At 44.6% G+C, this 18219-nt stretch overlaps 1 protein-coding gene across 4 annotated transcripts in view; it reads right to left on the bottom strand.

Moving 5' to 3' along the window:
• Nucleotides 1-18219, bottom strand: part of Matn2 (matrilin 2) — a 124831-nt gene that overhangs the window by 68417 nt on the left and 38195 nt on the right. For 3 of the 4 annotated variants that reach the window (XM_090339118.1, XM_090339117.1, XM_090339119.1), the window contains exons 3-4: nt 10131-10700; nt 2652-2774 (exon numbers count right to left, since the gene is read on the bottom strand). In XM_090339118.1, the coding sequence (XP_090195244.1) occupies nt 2652-2774; nt 10131-10700 (693 nt within the window). The remainder of the gene's footprint in view (nt 1-2651; nt 2775-10130; nt 10701-18219) is intronic. The other variant, XM_090339120.1, reaches the window with a different exon arrangement.

Genomic DNA, 18219 nt, shown 5'->3' with positions numbered 1-18219 from the left:
GTACTGTTAATAAACAGTAGTTACAAAGGTTCTCTAGTAGATCCACATAAAGAAGAAACTTAGAGCCAGGCATAGTGGTTCACACCTATAATATAGTAGCTACTAGAAGATGGAGAGTAAAAGGACTATGGTTTGGGACCAGTCTAACAGAAGGGACCACATCTCAATTAAAAAAAAAAAAAAGACTTGGATACAATGGCATGTGCCTGTCATCTCAGTTGCTCAAGAAGGAAAAATGGGAGGACTGTGGTCCATACCAGTCAGAACAAAAATGAGACATTCTATGTGAAAAACAACTAAAGCAAACAAGTAAAGGTGCTGGAGTGCCCTGACTAGTAAATGCAAAGCCCTGAGTTCAAACTCCAATAGTTCCCAAAAGAGAAACTTAAAAGTGTCCAATAAACACATCAGGAAATAAATGCTCAACATCCTGACCATAAAGGAAATGCAAAACAAAATGACATGAGATTCTATCCCACTCCAGTAAGAATGGCTGGCATCAAGGGTTTGAACAATAACAAATTGTGTGGGGGGATGTGGGGGAGATGGGAGAGAAAGGGATCTATTACACTGTTGGTGATAATGTAAACTAGTACAAGAACTCTGGGAAGGTGTTTGAATGTTCCTCACAAAAGGAAACACAGGGGTGAAAGGTGTGGCTCAGCAGTAAACTACCTGCCTAGTAAGCACAAGGCCTTGAGTTCAAATCCTAGTACTGAAATACAATAAAATAAAATACAATACACATACAAAAAAAATCCTACAAGCTAAACATAGAACTACCCTGTGAACCAGCCTTACTACCATTCTTGGTGGTACAAGTCAGGAATGGTAAAGACACTTGCACATCCATGTTCATCATGGCACTATTTCCAATAGTGAAGTTATGGAAACAGCCCAGATGCCTGTAACAGATGAATGGATAAGAAAATGTGGTACCATGGGTACCAAGACATGTGAAAGGGTATCAATGTATGTGAATTAATGCACCTTCTATCTGGCAAATATCATGTAACCCTTTTACTAATTACAATAAAAAAATGCAAAAAAAGAAAAAGAAAATGTGGTACCATTTCTTACTGAACACTGTCACCCCTCCCTCATTTTTCTCCCACTATCTCTCACCCCACTGACTACCCCCCTCCCATGTTGCAAAGTTCATTTCCAACCCAGTGTCTTGGGAATAAGTAACTGTTGCATTAGTTCATCCTTTGTCCTTTTTCATCTTTTAGTAATTCCCATTCTCTTCCCCAATTCAAAATAACATATACAAAACGCAGGGTACCAGAATCAAAAATAGTACCTATAGGAAGTAACCCAAAGGAAAAATGGAAAAAAAAACTTCATACAGTGCATTAAAAACAACAACAACAAAAAAGAAAATGTGGATGTGGTACCTATACACAATGAAACTGTACTCATCCATTTGAAAGAATAATATGTCATTTGCAGAGAAATGGATAGACCTAGAACAAATCACATTTCAGTGAAGTAAGCCAGGCTTAGAGAGACAAATAGCCTATATTTTCTCTCCTATGTGGAAGCTAGACCTAAAATACAACTATACATGATTAACATATACAGGGATCAATGCTTACACACAAACTGACTAAAGAGGAGGGTTTACTTAGGAAAGAAATCCAAAGATGTAACTCCTCTAAACAACTAATGTACTGTTTGCTTATTTTTTAGTGTCAGTCTTTGGGCTTGAACTCAGGGCCTGGGTACTCTCCTTGTGTTTTATGCTCAAGGCTAACAGTAGAGCCACTCAAGGCTACCACTTGAGCCACAGCTCCACTTATGGCATTTTTGAAACAGTTAATTGAAGAGTCTCATATACTTTCCTGCCCAGGCTTGTCTTGAAACACAATCCTCAGATTTCAGCCTCCTGAGTAGCTACAATTATAGGCATAAACCACCAGTACCTAATGAACTGTTTATAAAAACAAACATCAGGAAATGGAAATGTTTTTTCAGAGGATGAAAAAGAGGGGGCACAGTGGAGGGAGGAAGTGTGAACAAATGTAGTCATCACATTCAATATACATTGTGTAAAAAATGAGCTATGTAACTTTTTTTTGCTGGTCCTTGGGCTTGAACTCAGGGCCTGAGCATTGTCCTTGAGCTTTCTCAAGGCTAGCTCTCTACCACTTGAGCCACAGCACCACTTCCTGTATGGACATATGTGATAACAAAGAATCAAGTGTTTGCTAGGCAAACACCCAGCTGAGCTAGGTAACTTGAGGGTAGAGATGGGATAGGGAAATGGAGAAGGAAGGAAAAAAAGGGGGACATTGACCAAGAACCACTGTATGACTTATAGAATTGTAACCCTTTTGTACAATTACATAATAATAGTAAAATATTAATTAGAAAGTGGAGGCCCATTCACCATGTAAAAAGCCTACTTCTGAGAAAGTACTCCCCCCACCCCAATCTTTTCACATTGTCTGATGACCTACTGTGTGCCAGGTCTACTGGCTGAGATACTGGTGTGGTACAACAAGAGCTGGGGTTCAACACAAAATACAAAACTTTGTTTTAGCCCTCAGGAAAATAATACACAGGTGAAAAACTACAAATGAACAAAATGGGCCCAGATCAAAGAAGACAGGGCAAAGAACACAGATACATCAGCAAAGCAAGCTTACTTCTGCAAGTCTTCTGATCCAAGTTGAGAATATACCCTTGTTTGCACCTGCAGACATAGGATCCAGGGGTGTTGATACAGAAGTGAGCACAGTTGTGGCCCAGGATGCTGCACATGTGAACCTCTGAAAGGGAAGACACAGAGAGTCAGCACACAAGGATGTCTTTCCCTAACGTCATCGCACCCAGCAAACACTGAGCCTTGCTCTCAGGAGAAGGAAGACCTAACGAGAACCATGCTGCAGTCTCCAGGTAAAAAAGGGACCTAGGGTCTCAGACAGACAAGACAGGTCCAGATAAACAGCATCCGCAACATACAGACAAAGGGCCATGAAGGATCAAAGAGGATTGGTGTTAGGCTGATCCTTACTAAATTGTTCTCTACGAAAACAGGAATTCCCAATTCAACTTAATGATCTCACTTGGCAAGTGGGGGAATCAGGAAGTTCCCTGACATGAGAAGGAGCTAGACTTCATGCATAGGCAGCAATGGACTAGAGAGACAATCTACTAGCTAAAGAACCAACAGGCTGGGCGAGGTGGCTCACGCCTGTAATCCTAGCTACTCAGGAGGCTGAGATCTGAGCATCAAGGTTCAAAGGCAGCCCAGGCACAAAATAACCTGAGTCTTATCTCCAATTAACCTCTAGAAAATCGGAAGTGGGTGTTGGCTCAAGGGTAGGGTAGTAGCCTTGAGCTGAAGAGCTCAGGAACAGTACTCAGGCTGAATTCAAGCTCCATGACCCACCAAAAAAAAAAAAAAAAAGTTGCCCAAGATCATAAGTCTGAAGAATGATGTCATTTTTTAAATATGCAAATATATAAAAGTGCAGTAAATGCATGCATGTTTCATGTTGATATAACTTTTATGTCTCAGTTTAAAGTGCTTCTGCATTTAGTTTCTGAGTTATCTTAGCTTTCAGATACATCTGTTCTTGCATAAGTCTGTCTAGAGCTCATAACATTCTCATTGTTTTCTACTGTGTGTGTGTGTGTGTGTGTGTGTGTGTGTGTGTGTGTGCTGGTCCTGGGGTTTGAACTTAGGGCTTGGTGCTATCCCTAAGCTGTCTTAAGGCTGGTGCTCTACTACTTGAGTTCCACTTTTAGCTTTCTGGTGGTTAATTGGAGATAAAGAGTCTCAGGGCTGGCTTGCAACCCAGATCTATGGATCTTAAACTTCTGAGTAGCTATGATTACAGCTCTGAACTACCAATGGCTAGTCTGTTCTCTACACTGTAATTTACAACTTACTCAATAGAATCCACTGTGAACATATTTAAAATGAACAAGCATCCATGCAAACAGAGGCAGTTATGAAAGCATTCTCATCAACACAGACCATGTCTCTAGGCAGAAAATAGTTTTTGAAGCTCAAACAAGGAGGGCAAGAACCACCCCATTCATCATGCACTTGGGAATAGTTAGCTGGTGACATCCCTCTTAAGAGTACATCTCCTTGTATCAAATAAGAAATATTGAGAGCAATAAATGAAGCAGAAGAATATAAAACTGCTGGGTTTTACAGCAGTACAATTTAGAATGCACCGTTCTGAGTTTATGTCTTTTAGCTCCTTTATGGACATAAATAACATTAGGAAAATTTGTGAATTAAACCCAATCAGTCACTTTCCCTATAGTCTGAAATATACATCTTTTGGGGAGTGGAGGGAGACTTTTAGAAATTTTCTTAGCATTTTTATACAAAATAAGAATGCAAATAGCACTAACCTCCCTGGAAAAGCCTTGTGAGGGTTCAGTTAACCATACTGCCAACACAGTCACCGTCCAGTATTGGACACTCAATGCTTGGTAACTGTTTTGTTCTGGTTCTGGGGCTTGAACTCTGAGCCTGGGTGCTGTCCCTGAGCTTTTAAGCTCAAGCCTAGCATTCTACCACTTCCTTTCCACAGTTCCACTTCCAGCTTTTTGGGAAGTTAATTGACGATAACACTCACACAGATTTTCCTGCTCAGGCTGGCTTTGAACTACAGTCCTAAGACATCAGTCTCCTGAGTCTGAGCCACTAGCACCCAGCTGCATATTAACTGCTTTATAGCAAAGGAAGAGTATGATGGTATTTAATTTGACAGATTATTTTCATCTTGTCTATGTTGCTTTTTTCACTCAACACCAATCTCAACATCTACGGTTCATACATGGACAGGGGTGCTTGGTTTTGTTTTGGTAGTACTGTGGTTTGAACTCAGGGGGCCTCACATTCTTTAGTCAGGTGCTTTACTGCTGCCGCCAGCTATTTCTGCACTGGTTATTTCTACTGCACAGCTGAGCCAAATGACAGGCTTGAGTTACTATAACCAGCTTCTTCCACTGAGCTGCTGCCTCATGGACTTCACTGCCACGTCTGGCCTCAAACTGCAATTCTCCCAATCTTAGTCTCCCAAGTAATTAGGATTCCAAATATAAGCCACTGGCATCTGGGTCATGGACTGTATTTCATAGGCTCTATAATGTACTTCAATTTCAGAGATGTTAAAATACACTTGACCCTCTCTCTAACAGTCTACCATTTAAGTCACAACTCCCAGGCTGGTTTATTTTGCTGGTTAACTGGAGAAAAAGTCTTACACATTTTTTTGTGGGTCAGCCTCAGGAGTTGCTAGGATTATAAGCATGAGTCACCAGAACCAAGCAATACTGTATTTTTGGGCCAGGAAATATGAAGATAATTTTCCTACTTTGAGACAAGACCCAATCTGGCCTGGAACTTGTGAGCTTCCTGTCTTAGGTCCCTGAGTATTGGGATTACAAACATGTGGCACAATGCTAGGCTTAATTTAAAAAAAAAAAAACAAATATATGAAGGACTAAAAGAATATTCACTATGGTGGGTTAACTATGAGTCCTGAAAGAAAAAAATTTCTGAGTAAATGAAGCTGGCTTGTCCAACTTGGCCTCAAAGGGGTGCAATAAGAGTAGACTTTGCCCAGGCCAGTTGATGAAAGGTGTGTTTCCCAAGCACTATTAGGGCCTCCAACGGAGGGGGACTATTAGGCTACAATAGCCTTGTTCCTGGGTCCAAAATGCCAATCAAAGGTAATAAAGCAGGCATCCACATATTCATTGAAAGCAGCCTCGCCCAACTTGCAATGAGTCATCAGAATGCAAAGAGCACTGTCCTCTCTCACGGATGAAAAAGTAGAACCCTGGATGTGGGGAGCTTAGTCATTTTTCTAGGCAGAACCTCAATTTACAGGATATCTGGGGCCCAAGTCCCTTTGGTGGTCTCCAGGGGAGGCTGAGAACAGGACTTCAGGATTTCCCTTTGCTGTGGTTGGTGTGGGAAGTCACTTACTGCCAGTCAGTATAACGCTACTGCTGCTGTGCCCAGGCTCAGGGCCACTCAGCCAACAACAGTCAAAGCCAGGGCTCACCCAGACATATTTGTGTCCAGAGCCTAATTGATTCCTTATTGCATGATCACACCTGGCCACCCCCTGTCTCCTGCAGCCTACACATCCAGCCTCGGTGTTCAGTGCTCCCTACAATACTGTGTCATCAGCTCTCCTCCTTGACAGCCTGTCCTTCCTAGGGACAGAGCACCTCCATTCCCTAGGACTAGTTCTCTGAATACATTTCAAAGGGTGAATCAAGAAGAAGCCTCCTGGGCTGGGAGTTTGGCCTAGTGGTAGAATGCTTATCTAGCATGCACAAATACTCAGGTTTGATTCGTTGGTACCACATTCACAGAAAAAGTCAGAAGTGGTGCTGTGGCTCAAGTGGCAGACCTCTAGCCTTGAGAATGCCCAAGGACAGTGCTCAGGCCCTGAGTTCAAGCCCCAGGACTGATAAAAAAAAAAAAAGGTGGGGGAGCTTCCTACTGGGTAGTGAAATCAACTGAGAGAGTCAGGACTAGGTTTTGGATTAAAAAATAAGTAAGGCCAGGCAGCAGTGGTTCACATCTGCAATGCTAGTTACTCAGGAGGCTGAGATCTGAGGATCCTGGTTTAAAGCCAGCCAGACAAAAAGTCCATGAAACTCTTCTCTCTAACTACCCACTAGAAAACTGGTAGTCAAGCTGTGATTCAAAGTGGTAGAGCACTAGCCTTGAGCAAAAAGAGCTCAAGGACAGTGCCCAAGCCCCGAGCTCAAGCACCACAACCAAATGAATGGATGAATGAATGAAATAACATACTTTTGCCTAGATTTCTGTACCCTGGTCCTACATGCTCATGGCTGACTTACTGGACAAGCCTGCTAAACTGTGCGAGGGAGCAGTGGTACTGGCTGGAATACAGATGCAAAAGGAAAGTGCTTAATAGATGTTAGTTATTGCGGTCTTTATCACACTGTGGAGATGAAAAGGCTCTGGGGCCTCTTCAACTTTTCAAGATGGTTAATGAGACTGCCTGGAAGAGCCTGGCACTGCCCAGCAGGCAACTATGTCTCCTATAGTTAGGTGAGTCATTGCTCGGTCCACACAAGCGAATGGGGTAACACCAAGGTTGTCCTATCTGCTTCTAGAGTACAACAAACATCATAGAGGAGAAAAACCACCAATAGCCCCATATTTAAAATTATTTATTTCTTTATTTTTTGCGAGTCCTGAGGCTTGAAGTCTGGGCCTACGCACTGTCCTTGAGCTTCTTTTGCTCAAGGCTAGCACTCTATCACTTGAGCCACAGTGCCACTTCTGGCTTTTTCTGTTCGTGTGGTACTGAGGAATCAAACCCAGGGCTTCATTCATGCTAGGCAAGCACTCTACCACTAAGACACAGCTTAAAAGCCCCAGCCTTTTAATTTTGCTGTCTTGCCCTAAAGCCCCCCGAGAAGCTTCCTCTTTGCACAATGTGGAGGGTTGTTGTTCCTCTGCTTTCTCGTCTACTTTTCCATGTGCTGATAGCTTTAGGGTGCTTTTCCATTAAAATTTTCTACTATGTATCAACAATGCACCAACAAATGGTCAAAAGTGTTATAGGATCAGCTTCTATTCTTAATATTTGCAGGCAAGGGGAAGCATAAATCCTGCAGAAGTTGTTTCAACTCATAAACCCTAAAACCTTTTGCAGCATGTCATCCTGACTGAGTTTCCAGTTGACTCAGGCTCTAGTGCAGGGCCAGAAGAATGGCACCAGGGAAATGTTCCTGCAAGGAAAAATTATTTTTCCTTCATAGCATTGATTTTTTTAGAAAAGAACTCTTTGGCCAACAGAAAATAGGGCTCTGCTTTTTTGAGGTTAGCCTTGGGTGTGTGTGTGTGTGTGTGTGTGTGTGTGTGTGTAGTGGGGCTCGAACTCGGGTCCTGGGTGCAGCCCTTGAGTTTTATTTGCTTAAGAGTGCTGCTCTACCATTTAAGCCACAGCTCTACTAACAGCTCCACAACTGACAACAACAACAGGTGTGGGTGGCTCATGCTTGTAATCCTAGATACTCAGGAGGCTGAGATCTGAGGATTGCAGTTCAAAGCTACTCTGGGCAGAAAAGGCGCAGTGAGATTTTTTTTCCTCGTGTATGTGGTAACTGAGGAATTGAACCCAGGGTTTCATGCATGGTAGGCGAGCACTCTACCACTAGGTCAAGCTCCTAGCCCCCCAGTGAGATTTTTATCTCCAATTAACCACCCCAAATCTGGAAGTCGAACTGTGGTTCAATGTGGTACAGCACTAGTGTTGAGCAAAAGAGCTCAGGGATAGTGCCCAGGCACTGAGTTTAAGCCTTATGACCAATACGTGCACACACACATACGCGCGCACACACACACACACACACACACACATACACACACAATATTCCTGCCAGGTGACAGTGGCTTACACCTGTATTCCTAACTACCCAAGAGGCTGAGATCTGAGGATCTCAGCCCAGGCAGGAAAGTCCACAAGAGTTTTTATTTCCAATTTATCGCCAAAAAGTCATAAGTGGAAGGGCTGGAAGCATAGCCTAGTGGTAGAGTGCTAGCCTAGCATGCACGAAGCCCTGGGTTTGATTAATCAATATCACATACTCAGAAAAAGGCAGAAGTGATACTGTGGCTCAAGTGGCAGAGTGCTAGCTTTAAGCAAAAACAAGGACAGTGCCCAGGATCTGAGTTCAAGCCCCAGGGCTGGCAAAAAAAAAAGTCAGAAGTAGAGCTGTGGTTCAAGTGATAGAGCACTAGCTTTGAGCACAGAAGCACCAGACACTGAGATCAAGCCCCATGACTGGCATAAAAAAAAATTTCCTTTATTTCCCCATTGAGGAAACATAGTGGCTGAAGGCTCTGAGGCTTACTGAGGTGGGTAAGGTAGGACAGAACAGGGTTTACTGTGTCAGGCTGCCCATTTTTTAGTGGTAGAATTGAGAGTGGAGTCTGGGTTGGCACCCTTGGCCCCTACCCTCCCAGCGAGAGAAGGCAGGAGACAGAGAAACCAAGTTGAACTGCTAAGAAAAGTAGAGGCAGAGCTAGCGTTGAAGGTCACAGGAAGAGTGTAGGATGCAAGGGAGAAACAGCCACATGGACCAAGGGTTGGAAAGCAAAAGATGGAAGAACATAGAAAATGCAACTCGAAAATGGGGAGGGGCCTTCTTTCAGAAGGAGCTGGGGGTGTGCAGAGATGCCTGCCATACTGGAGGAGGGGGTGAGCGGGTGTACCATGCCCCCAATCTCACCCTCTCTACATACTGAATTTCTTTGAGAAAACACTGTCAGCAGCATCTCAGGCCAAAAATACCCGATATACACGCCATCTGTGAGGAGCCCACACTGTATGTGCTGCATTCCAGTCCTATCTCCACCCCAACCCCTAAATTCCAACTTAGGGAGTGCCAGACTGCACAAAAGCTGTCTCTTCTTACTCATTCTGCCTTTTCCCCCCCTAGTATTGGATTTTTAGCTCAGGGCCCTAAGTTTTCTAGGAAGATGATATAATACTTGAGCCATGCTCCGAGCCCCACCTCTGGTTATTTTTCAGATAGGAAAAATAATCTGCACTTTGTGTCCATCACTGGCCTCAGGCTGTGACCCTCCTAACTATACTTTCCATATAGCTGGGACCAGGTGTGTGATCATCACCGTGACTGGCTTATTTCTTGAGGCGGAGAGTTAAGAACTTTTTGCTCAGTCAGACTGGCCTCAAATGTTGATTCTCCTTCCCAATCTCTACTTTTTGAGCAGCTGGAATTCCATGATGCTCAGCCTCAGTTTTGCTTTTAACAATCTTTTCTCTAGGAACATCTTTCTTAGCTCCTGGGCACTCAAGTTAGGCCCTGACTGCATGATCCATGTCCTCAGTCCTCCTCTGATACTGTTACAATGGAAGTTACTTCACATTCCTATAACTGGCATGCTTACTATTCATCTCCTGGGCCAAAGACTAAGTCCTGAAAGTTTGGTGCATCTATTCTGGTGTGTGTTGAGTCTCCCTGCTCACCACCCTCATCTCTGGCACAGCCCCTGGGAGGCGGCAGCACAGAAGGAACCCTTGGGAGATGAATGCTCACATCCACTTGGCACCCCTAAGCAAGCCACAGAGGGCAGGACTTACTGCACAGCTTGTTCTGGAACACGGAGGTTAGCGACTCGATCTGGCTGAAGTTGGCCACCAGGAAGACGTGGTCCTCATGGGGCTCACTCCCAATGGCCTTCAGCGTGTTGAGGTCCACTTGGCCCACGCCAATGGCAAAGATCAGGATGCCTGTGTCCCGAGCCTTGGCAGCCACCTCAGCCACCGAATCCTGTGGCCTCCCATCCGTCACGATCATCATGACCCGGGGCACATTGTCCCGCAGCGGCCGGGCGCCCTCTGCCTCGGAGAAGGCGATGTTCAAGGCGTACTGGATGGCCAGCCCTGTCATGGTGCCTGTGGACAGATGCCTCATCCTCTTGACAGCTCGCTCCACCTCCGACTTCCTCTTGAAGGTCTTCAGGGAGAACTCGTTCTTGACCGTGCTGCCGTACTGGAGCAGGCCCACGCGGGTCACGTCAGGACCCACGTCCAGGAACTGCAAGATGTCCACGATGAACTCCTTGACCTTTGCATAGTCATAGGTGTTGACACTGCGGGAACTGTCGATAATGAAGACCAGGTCTGCCCGCTTATTCTCACAGGAGCTTTCTGGAGAAAGAACAAAGGACCGGATGGACATCATGAAAGCGCAAGTATCGGAAATCCTGACACTAATGACCATTGTTCAAATGTCAATAAATTGGGATGGTCAGGTGGCTCATGTCTGTAATTCTGGCTTCTCTGGGGATCGTGATCCATAGACCAGCCTGGGCAGGGAGTTAGCAAGAACCCATCCTGACTAACGAGCTGGACTTGGTGGTACATACTTGTAATCACAGTTACCCAAGCAAGATTCTATCTGAAAGATGATTGAGTCAAAAAAAGGCAGGAGATATAGTTCAAGTAGTAATGCACTGCTTAACAAGGGCCCCATTTCAAACTCCAGTACTGCTAACTCAAAAACAAAACAAAAACCAAGAGAATTCATCAGGTATCCCACCACATGGAGGGAAAGTAATCCGAGTGTTTACGTGCACGAATGGAGAAACATGACCCCTGACTACAAACAATATTTCTTTTCTAGTTTCTAGAAAGTTGCCAATAAAGTTTTGTTCTCTCTCTCTCTCTCTCTCTCTCTCTCTCTCTCTCTCTCTCTCTCTCTCTCTCTCTCTCTCTCCTTCCTTCCTTCTTTCCTTTCTTTCTCTTTCTCCTTTTCTTTTATTCATTTTTGTGCTGACCCTAGAACTTGAACTCAGGGCCTGGGCACAGTCCATCCGTTTTTTTTTTTTTGCTCAAGACTAGCACTCTACCACTTGGGACACCGCTCCACTTCCAATTTTTTGGTGTTAATTGGAGAGAAGAATTTCATGGAAGCTAGAGGCTGGTGATTCACACTTATAATTCTGACTACTCAGACTGCTAAGCTATGAGGTTTGCAGTTCAAAGCCAGCCAGGACAGGAAAGTCTCTGAGACTCTTATCTACAAGTAATCGCAGAAAAAGTGGAAGCACAGCTGTGGTAGAGCACTATCCTTGAGCAAAAGGAGCTCAAGGACAGCACACCCAAGCCCAGGTCCCAGGATTGGATAGATAGGATCCAATGTCAAAGAACGCTCTCTGGGAAGATGACCAAACACAACAGAGAAGGACTAACTAGGATAGAACTACAACTCTGACAGTCAGTGGTGGAGAATGGGAATGTTAGTGGCCAAGGGCAAGGAGTTGAAGCAGGAGCTGCTTTGTTTGGATGGAGGAAGGGCAAAGGGTTGAGTGCCTCTGGTGGGATACAGTGGTCAACAGAGCATGGTGACATCCTGCATCTGAGGCAAAGCCAGAAGCAGAGACAGGAATTAGCTGGGAAGAAGCTAAGCCAATTATAGAAGACCTTTCAATTCAGGCTGAGAAATGGGTTCCTGTTGTCCCAGATGCTGGAGTGGGTATCTTAGCATCTGATGATGTACTGCTATCTTTTCTAGGTAAGTGGCACAGTGTGGTGAGCCATCAACTGGGTCCTACACTGAGGATAGAATGTGGTGGAATGTGTGCTTAACTTGTGAGGCCATCCCCAGCACACACACACTCAGTTGTCTGGTGTGTGAAGGAATATGGCCCACACATCAAAGCGATGGGTACTATGGTGGCACCACCTGGTTGCGAGGACTCAGACTTGACCTGGGAGATGGGAGGTAGTAGAAATGGATGAGTGCATCAGAGGACAACTAGCTGTGCACCCTTTCTCTCCCTCTCTATCATGATGGCCTCACTAGGCCTTGAGCAGAACAGGAAGTCCCACCTCTGTTGACAAAGCTCATCTTTTGGCTTCCAGAATAAAGACGACACTGCTCGGATGAGAGGCTCGGGTGGGTGATGTACGGTTTGAGTATGGTTTGGGTATTGTTGAATGCTCCTCCATTTTTCCCTCACTTCAAGGTTGAGATACCGAAATGTCAGCTCCACTGAGAGGCATCAAGAGAGTAGACGCTTAATCTAACCGTGGTGTTGGGAGGTGAGCTCTCATGATTAGATTTGAGGGTAGAGCCCCCAAGATTGAATGCTAGTAACTTTTTATAAAAGATGGGATGGGGGAGGAAAATAGGGACAAAAACATGAGAAAGGGTAGCAATGATTGTTAAGTAATGCACTTTCTATCTGGTGAATATAATGTAATCCTTCTATTAATTACAATAAAAAATTTTTTAAAAGAGAGATGGGAGGAGCAGGAAGAGACATCCACACAGGTTCCCTGGTTTGGTGTGTGTGTGTGTGTGTGTGTGTGTGTGTGTGTGTGTGTGTGTGTGTGTGTGTGTGTGTGTGCGTGCGTGTGTGTGTGTGTGTGTGTTACCATTTGATGCTTAGTGCCACCTTGGAACTAAATCTGCCAGGAAGAAAATCAGTACCAGATGTTTCTTCTCTACCCTGGCTTGGAATTTTGAGTCAAATGAACCTACTTTCTTACTAAAGTTACCCAACCACAGGTATAGAGTAGCAGAAAGTACAGTAACACACTGCTTTTAGCTGAAGCTGATCTTCTTTCCCTCACCTTCTCCTCCTCATTCTCAGACTAAATGAGGATTTAGAAAGGATTAGAAAAGTGATCCCAAATGATTGCCCTAAATCCCAGACACTACAGCTGCAAGAAAAAAGACTGGCTGAGAGAGAAAGCCAAAAATGAAACAGTGAAGCCAGTCATAAAATGAGAAGTGGGAAAGGCACATGAGGTCATCCTATCCAGGTCAGCTTTCCAGGCTGTGGTCACTGGATGCCAGGACACACACCTCGTCACTGCAACGTCCCAAGTCAACACCTCTAGTAGCCGGCAGGAAGCCACCGTTTGTCACTTTCTTATAGCACTGGGGGCTAGGAGGGTCTCCAGTGTGTTTCTTGAAACCAAAGACCCACAGATGGCCTGAAAAGATCCAGAAATAAGTTCAACATAAAACCTGACATTCCTAGGATGATCTATAATCTTCCAGAGCACATTCATCACGATGGCTTGATTTCATTTTCAGAACAAGCTATTGAGGGGAAAAAAAAAACAAACCAAAAAACTGTAAGTGTCACACTCATTGGGTAGATGACAAAACAGGCACTGAGAGCTTGAAAATCCTTTGTAATTCAAAAAAAGAAAAAAATATGTGGCAGTCGACCCACTCACTTCACTGAGTAGTTGTAAGAATTTAAGGAATGAGGCCAGGAGCATGGCCTAGTGGCAGAGTGCTTGCCTAGCATGCATGAAGACCTGGGTTCAATTCCTCAGTACCACATACATAGAAAAAGCCAGAAGTTGTGCTGTGGCTCAAGTGGTAGAGCACTAGCCTTGAGAAAGCCCAGAGACAGTTCCAGGCCCGAGTTCAAGTACCAGGACTGAAAAACAACAACAACAAAAAAAGAATTTAAGGAAATGAAGTGATGACCAGGTGAGCTACTTTGGAGGTTGAAATCAGGAGGATCATGTTCACGTAGGCAAACAATTATTGAGCTTCCATCTCAACAAATATGGAAGGTGTAGCAGTATGTGCTTCTTGTCTCAGCTACGTGAGTAGCATTAGGAACATCACAGTTCCAGGCCACCCTAGGCAAAAAAAAAAAAATCAAAAAGTGCTAGGGTCATGGCTTAAGTGGTAGAATATCTGCCTAGCAACTGCAAGGCCCTGAGTTCAAACTCCAGTATTCACCAAAAAAAAAAAAAAAGTGGTAGTGGAATATGCAATTTCTCATTTGCCCACTCTCCAACCTCCAGCTCTCTTCCTCAGCCCTCACTGGCATCCAGTCCTCGGCTATATAGACCATGACGCCAGCCAATGGCTGCTCAGTTAGTGCTGTACACAGGCACCTGTCCAAGCCAACGAGAGGAAGTGAGCCCAGCAGAACTCAGTAACACTGGCTTAGCAAAGCCTCAAGCCTCAGGGGCTGAGCCCATCCTAGGGCATCTGGAGGAAGCGCATTTCTAGTTTTCATGAAGGTGTCCACAGTCTAGCTAGCACATGGCCCAGGAAGGCAGACAAGGGCCAGGCACTCTGAGAACCCAGGTTAGTCCCTCTCCAGGCTAGCCCATCCTTCTTGTCTGAAACTTAGGATAGCATGCATCAGTGATCTCTACTTTCAACTTCCTGCTACACAGAAAATATCCATGAGATACTTCTCCCAAGGAAAGAGGGGACACAAGGACAGGGCCCAGAAACTCTTCTCTGGACATCTTTGGAAGCAAAGGGTTCTGCTGACACTGAGCTTTCATTATGGGTCATGGCAGCAACATCCCACCAAGCATCAACAACAACTGGGAGAGAAATCTATAAGGTCTGAGTGGAGCTGTATGCTAAACCAGATCAGTCCCCAGGAGCACACACGGGTAGTTTACGATAGCTCCCAGGGAGCTGTGCTTCTGTGCTGAAATCAATCCCTGGCAGCCAAAGTGCCTGGGTTTCCTTCAGGAAAACCTCAGGTCCCTTGAGAGTTTAGAAGCTCAGCTCAGCCTGTTCCTGGAAGACCTAGTTCCATGCTTCACAAGCTCCACTGTGCATTCCCCAGGACTTGGCAGGTCACTCTAGTGAACTTCAGACTCTATAGGTCTGAGGTGGCACTTAAATTTTTGCTTTTCAGCTGGGCACTGGTGGCTCACACTTATAATCTTAGCTACTCAGGAGGCTGAAATCTGGGGATCACAGTTCAAAGCCAGCCCGGGAACAAAATGTCTCCAATTAACCCCAGAAAACCAGAAGTGGTGCTGTGGCCCAAGTGGTAGAGTGTTAGCTTTGAGCTAAAGAGCACAGGGACAGCGCCCAGGCCCAGAGCCCACGCCCAGAGTTCAAGCCCCACGATTGATCAAAGGAAAAAAAAAATGTTTTCCAGGGTGAAGTCACTGCTACTAATTCTGAGACCACAGTCTGAAAAAAAATCTAGGGAGAAAAAAATCTCTGTAATAAATCTGGGAAGTCTTGACCTCAAGGTTCCTTATGGATTCTGCAAGGTGTGGAAACTAGTGCCATTCATCTCTAAATGGCATTTAGTCTTCACCAGACATTCATAGAATGAAGTAAAATCCTCAGGGATAAAATAAGGCATGGGGTGGAAAGGTGATGCCAACCATGAAGTCTAAAGTGTCTAGGGCAGGCATGGGTGCTGTGAACGCAACCACAGATTTGGGGTGAGAGAGCAAATTAGGGAGCACAGCTGCCTCTGGTTCACAGAAGCAAAAATTAATACAATCCTGGAGTTGGAGGGTTCACATAGAGTCCAAGTGACTTTATAAAAGGGGGAAATATCAAGACCAAAGGAACAAAAGGCGTATGGTCTCCTTAATATGTGGATATTGGATCCAAACAGTACAAGAGTGATGACTCAATATCTGGGTACCCAAGGTTATGCACATGGTCTTGGAGATATAAACATAACTACATAGATATAAAAATCTACAATAGGAGGGTCGGGAGTTTGGCCTAGTGGTAGGGTGCTTGCCTAGCATGCACGAAGACCTGGGTTCAATTCCTCCATACCACATACATAGAAAAAAGCCAGAAATGGTGCTGTGGCTCAGGAGGGAGAGCTCTAGCCTTGAGAAAGCCAAAGGACAGTGCTCAGGTCCTAAGCTGAAGCCCAGGACTGGCAAAAAAAAATCTATGATGGGATATATATATACTCTATAGACATAATGTTTTATTATATAGATCAATATGTATCTATGACATATAAACCCTCAGCTTAATTTTAATGTTCTAAAATCTGTATGCCAGTGATTGCATATAGAGATTCCCTTCTTGAATACTTGTTTGTTAAACATGACATTTGAAATATGATGTAAAATCAGGGTTAATAACTTCCTTAAAAATAAATAAATACTCAGACTCAAATATTTTCAAAAGAAAAAAAAAATAGAAACCCTCTCCTCAAAAAAAAAAAGGGAGAGGGGTACCGGGAGTTTGGCCTAGTGATAGAGTGCTTGCCTAGCATGCACAAAGACCCGGGTTCGATTCCTCAGTACCACATTCATAGGAAAAGCTGGAAGTGGTGCTGAGGCTCAAGTGGTAGAGCTCTAGCTTGAGAAAGCCCAGGGACAGTGCTCAGCTCCTGAGCTCAAGCCCAGGACTGGTATGCCAAGAGATGTTTTCAGAAAAATGGACTCAAGGTGGGAGGTTAAACACATGGAGAGAGGAAAGGTGGACATATACAGTTTTAATACTCAATGTATATATGTGAAGATGAAACTAGGAAAACTGAGGGCTGCATGGGGTTTGGAGGGACGGAGGAGAATGATGGAAGGGCGACCCTGATCAAGGTGCATTGTCCTCATACACTGACATGCTGAATTGAATCCCCTTTGTACAAGCACTTAAAGATAATAAAATAAAAACAACCTAAAAGGAGAAGAAAACAGACTCTTCTTGATTGTCTCTGTAATCTGGGGCAAAAGAACACACAATGACCTTTCTTTGGGCCCCTTGCAGCAAAGGCTTCCAGCAGTGGTTGTAAGGTGTGTGGACATATGACAAGACGCTGTTCCTCTCTCTGTAGGAATGGTCTGTATGAATGAGCGGTACTTCCCATCCTGTCAGTGTGAGGTCAAAGTCCGGGCACTGGGAAAATAGTATCTCTCATTCCTCTATTACAGGGATAACCTGAGCTAGGACTACTTTAACATTTCTACTCCAGCAATCTGTGCAATCTCACAGCCGTTCCTCTTAGAGCCGAAGCCTCATCCCTGGTATAGGTAAACTTCGTACATGGTGCCATCTGCCTGGGGAGGCCACTGAATATTTGGATAGGAGGGAAGGTGAATATGACTAGAGTAAGATAATTTCCTTAGGAGAGTGTCTGAAATCCCATGTGAAACCATAACCAAGTCCCTTGATCGCAGCGGAAGGCCAACCTCTGCCACTTTCTGTCTAAATGGTCTCAAACAACTTAACCCTTTTGACTTTCTGTCTCTTGGTCTGTCTGCGCCTCTCTCTCTCTCTCTCTCTCTCTCTCTCTCTCTCTCTCTCTCTCTCTCTCTCTCTCTCTCTCTCTCTCTCTCTCTCTTTCTGCCAGTCAGTACTGGGGCTTAAACTCAGAGCCTGAGCACTGTCCTTGAGATTCTTTTTGCTGAAGGCTAACACTCTACCACTTAAGCCATTGCTCTACTTCTAGCTTTTTTGGTAATTTATATAGAGAAAAGAGTTTTATGGACTCTTCTGTCAAGGCTGGCTTGGAACAGTGATCCTCAGACCTCAGCTTCCTAAGTAGCCAGGTGTAGAACCACCAGTGCCTAGCTTCTTTTATAAAAGAAGTCTCACAATGACTGTCGGGAAACTCAAAAAGAATTTAGTCCTGAGCACTCGTGTGGGGCAGACCTTGCTTAGAACTTGCTTATTCTGGGCCGGGAGTTTGGCCTAGTGGTAGAGTGCTTGTCTAGCATGCACTGGGCTTCCATTCCTCGGTACCACATACACAGAAAAAGCTGGAAGTGGTGTTATGGCTAAAGTGGTAGAGCAGTAGCCTTAAGAAAGCCCAAGGACATTGTTCAGGCCCCAGGACTGGCAAAAAAAAGACTTGCTTATTCTTCACATGTTACCTTCCACCTCACAGAGAATGACAGTGATCTACTGGTTGAATAAATGGCCTGAGAAGCAGGGAGCCTGGATGTGAACTCATGG

Source organism: Megascapheus bottae, chromosome 9, assembly GCF_031878675.1.
Source record: "Megascapheus bottae isolate mThoBot1 chromosome 9, mThoBot2.hap1, whole genome shotgun sequence".
NCBI classification, from domain to species: Eukaryota; Metazoa; Chordata; class Mammalia; order Rodentia; family Geomyidae; genus Megascapheus; species Megascapheus bottae.
The sequence above is the reverse complement of the archived record's forward strand: the minus strand, read 5'-3'. Positions and strand labels throughout refer to the sequence as shown.